The sequence below is a fragment of the Typha latifolia genome, chromosome 2, assembly GCF_019914945.1.
Source record: "Typha latifolia isolate L0001 chromosome 2, TyphaL0001v2, whole genome shotgun sequence".
Classification (NCBI taxonomy): domain Eukaryota; kingdom Viridiplantae; phylum Streptophyta; class Magnoliopsida; order Poales; family Typhaceae; genus Typha; species Typha latifolia.
In genome coordinates this window covers 10996426-10999164 of record NC_133087.1, presented here as the reverse complement: position 1 = coordinate 10999164, position 2739 = coordinate 10996426, and the positions used below count along the sequence as shown (strand labels likewise).

The 2739-nt window shown below is 38.3% G+C and overlaps 1 protein-coding gene across 1 annotated transcript; it reads left to right on the top strand.

Annotated features, from left to right (window-relative positions):
- The first annotated feature begins 1072 nt into the window (after positions 1 to 1072).
- LOC140782276 (uncharacterized) lies at positions 1073 to 2320 on the top strand. The gene has a single exon (XM_073128760.1). The coding sequence runs from the start codon at positions 1190 to 1192 to the stop codon at positions 1871 to 1873; it is 684 nt and encodes a 227-aa protein (XP_072984861.1). The 5' UTR covers positions 1073 to 1189; the 3' UTR covers positions 1874 to 2320.
- Positions 2321 to 2739: the final 419 nt, after the last annotated feature.

Genomic DNA, 2739 nt, shown 5'->3' with positions numbered 1-2739 from the left:
ACGCAAATTCATTCTAAACCAACCTGTAAACTTTAATATCAAAGATCATAATGGAAGAGTAGATAAGAATAATGTAGGAATATAAAAATGTTATTTGAAATGGACAAAATATTCTATTATTTTCTCTATTCCACTATGTGTTTGTAAAATTAAATTTAACTCTTGGTGTTGCTGGTTATTTTTCATTAAATAGAAAGATCTATCTATAAATAATAAAGAGGGGGCTTTCTTCCTCGGTTGCCATCAGCCCATTTAAAAAGCACCTAGAGAAAAAGTTGTACTGCATCTTATATTAGCTATAATAAACTTATCTTACACCTAATTAGATATGCTAGTATTATATAATAAGATATAAAAAAATTCTCATTCCTGCAGTCATAGTGGACAACCGATAGGATATATAAGTATCGTCTATTAATTAAAAATTTTATTTTATTTTCTCAAGCTAAAAAGGAAAAAAAAATATAGTAACTACATAATATATATTCAAAATTATTGTTGTAGTTTATAATTATTACTATTGTAGTTTATAGCTGTGACTCTTTATAGTTTGAAGTTATGACTTTTGTAATTTGTAATTATTATTCTTGTAATTTGTAATTATTTATGTAATTCATAAGTATTATTCTTATTGTTCACAGTTATTAAATAGATTGTGTAACTATTGAATACAATTTGCAAAACATAATTCTTAGTAATTTTGTGTAATTCGTAGTTATTTAGATATTAAGAAAACATATGTGAGAGCAATTTTTATTACTAATGTTTTTTCGAGACAAAAGTAATATTCATTTTAGACCTTATTAAATGAATATAAACTTTTCTTTTCTCATCTCACAAAATAGTAGTCATAATTAGTTTAAATCACTAAGTAAGAGCAAAGTTGGACGTCAAAATAAAGTGTGTTTTTTTTGTAAATCAATTAAAAAAGATAATGATCAAACTAAAAATTGGGAAAAAAGTGTGTAAATGGGAATAACCATATAATTTAGGGTGTGATTTGTAAAACAAAGCTACCCATTCCCTTTGCACGATTATAAATCGCCTTTAGAAATTGAACCGGTCCAACTCCGACCAGACCCATCAAATTCCCACACTCCCCGTAATTCCCGTGAATCCGTTTTCCCCATTCCCTCCTCGTCATTAACTCCTCTCTCTCTCTCTCTCTCTCTCTCTCTCTCTCTCGGTAATGGAGCCAAGCTCGGAGACGACGACAACGAGCCCGAGGATCTCCTTCTCCCACGACCTCCACCAATCCGATCTCATCACGACCCACGCCCCCAACCACCGCGCCCACGTCTCCGACGACTCCGACTTCGAATTCGGCTTCGAGCTCATCCTCGCCGCCGACTTCTCCCCCTCCCCTGCCGACGACATCTTCTCCGACGGTAAGCTCCTCCCCCTCCCCCCCATTCCAACCCCGAAGCCGTCCCTTCTCTCCCCCGCCCCAGTCACCCTTACCGCCAGGCACGGGAGCCTCCGCGAGCTTATGTCCTCCGCCGACGTGGCCGAACTCGGCAAAGCGGGGAAGAAGCCTGCCCCGAAGTCGTTCTGGGACCGACTGGGGCGAAGCAGTAGCTTGGGGTCGTGCAGGAGTAGCTACAAGACTGGCTCGATGTGTCCTTTCCCGCTTCTTAGGAGCAAATCCACCGGGTCGTCCCTTGCTCCTTCCATTAGGCCACGTCCCAACTACGGCAACGTTGTTAATAATGGGAATAATAGGAGAAGAATCTACAGCAATGGCTACGAGATTGGAGTTAGCCCCGTACTGGACATGCCTTCCAGCAGTGGTATGAGCCTTGTCAGCTACCTCATGTGTAGCTGCGGGAGCAAGAACATGAGAGGGGGATTACCAGTTGCTTGTTCTCCGTAAAAATAAAAAACTATATATATATATATATATATATTACAATATTAGTTTTATCATATATTATATATTCGGCTATATATGGTTTATCTGTTTACGTACAGTGTGTTAATAAGATAATTAGTAGGTTTTGTGGGATTGGTTTTGAATGCTTGTAATGATAGGAGAGCCACTTTTTTCGATGGCCTTTGTTTCTTTTTTCTTTGGTTCGTGTCGCTTTGTGATAAGGGTGTGGTGGTGAATGGGATTGTGGGCTTGGAGGAATCATCAAGGATGCTGAAGGAGTGGGGGACAAATAGATCGAATGGGTCCACTCCCCCTCCCCACCCGGATCTCATGCGTTGCTTAATTAGAATGTCTGGTGAAGTACTGTTGGATTTCTTAATTGCTGTCTCTCTTTCTCTCTCTCATCTAATACGCCTGGGGTTTCTACTACCTGGTTTTCTGGTGCTATGTTTCCAGCCTCCTCCTCCTCCTTCTTTTTTATGGAAGCTTTTGACTTTTGGATTTGCACGTAGATTTTATGGAAGGCAACGAAGCCTTTGCGTGAGACTGTTTGTCTCTCAGCGAGAGGGTTAGAAGAATTTAAAAAGAAAAGAGAATCAATCTGTGTGCTTTTATATATCTTCATTATTTATTGCTGATGACGGCTACGGTGTATATATATTAGATTTGCAATGCACGTTATCAGAATGTAAATTTTACACGTAGTTTGTACAATTATTGCGTTTGCAGAGGATTTAAAACGATCGATGAGGCTAATCACTTAATTATCCTCGCTAATTATATAAGCGATCCCAAATATCACATAGTTACCGAAATCTATTAACTCTTCTAAAAATGTTATTCGTTAGTTAAATTTAACTAATCAT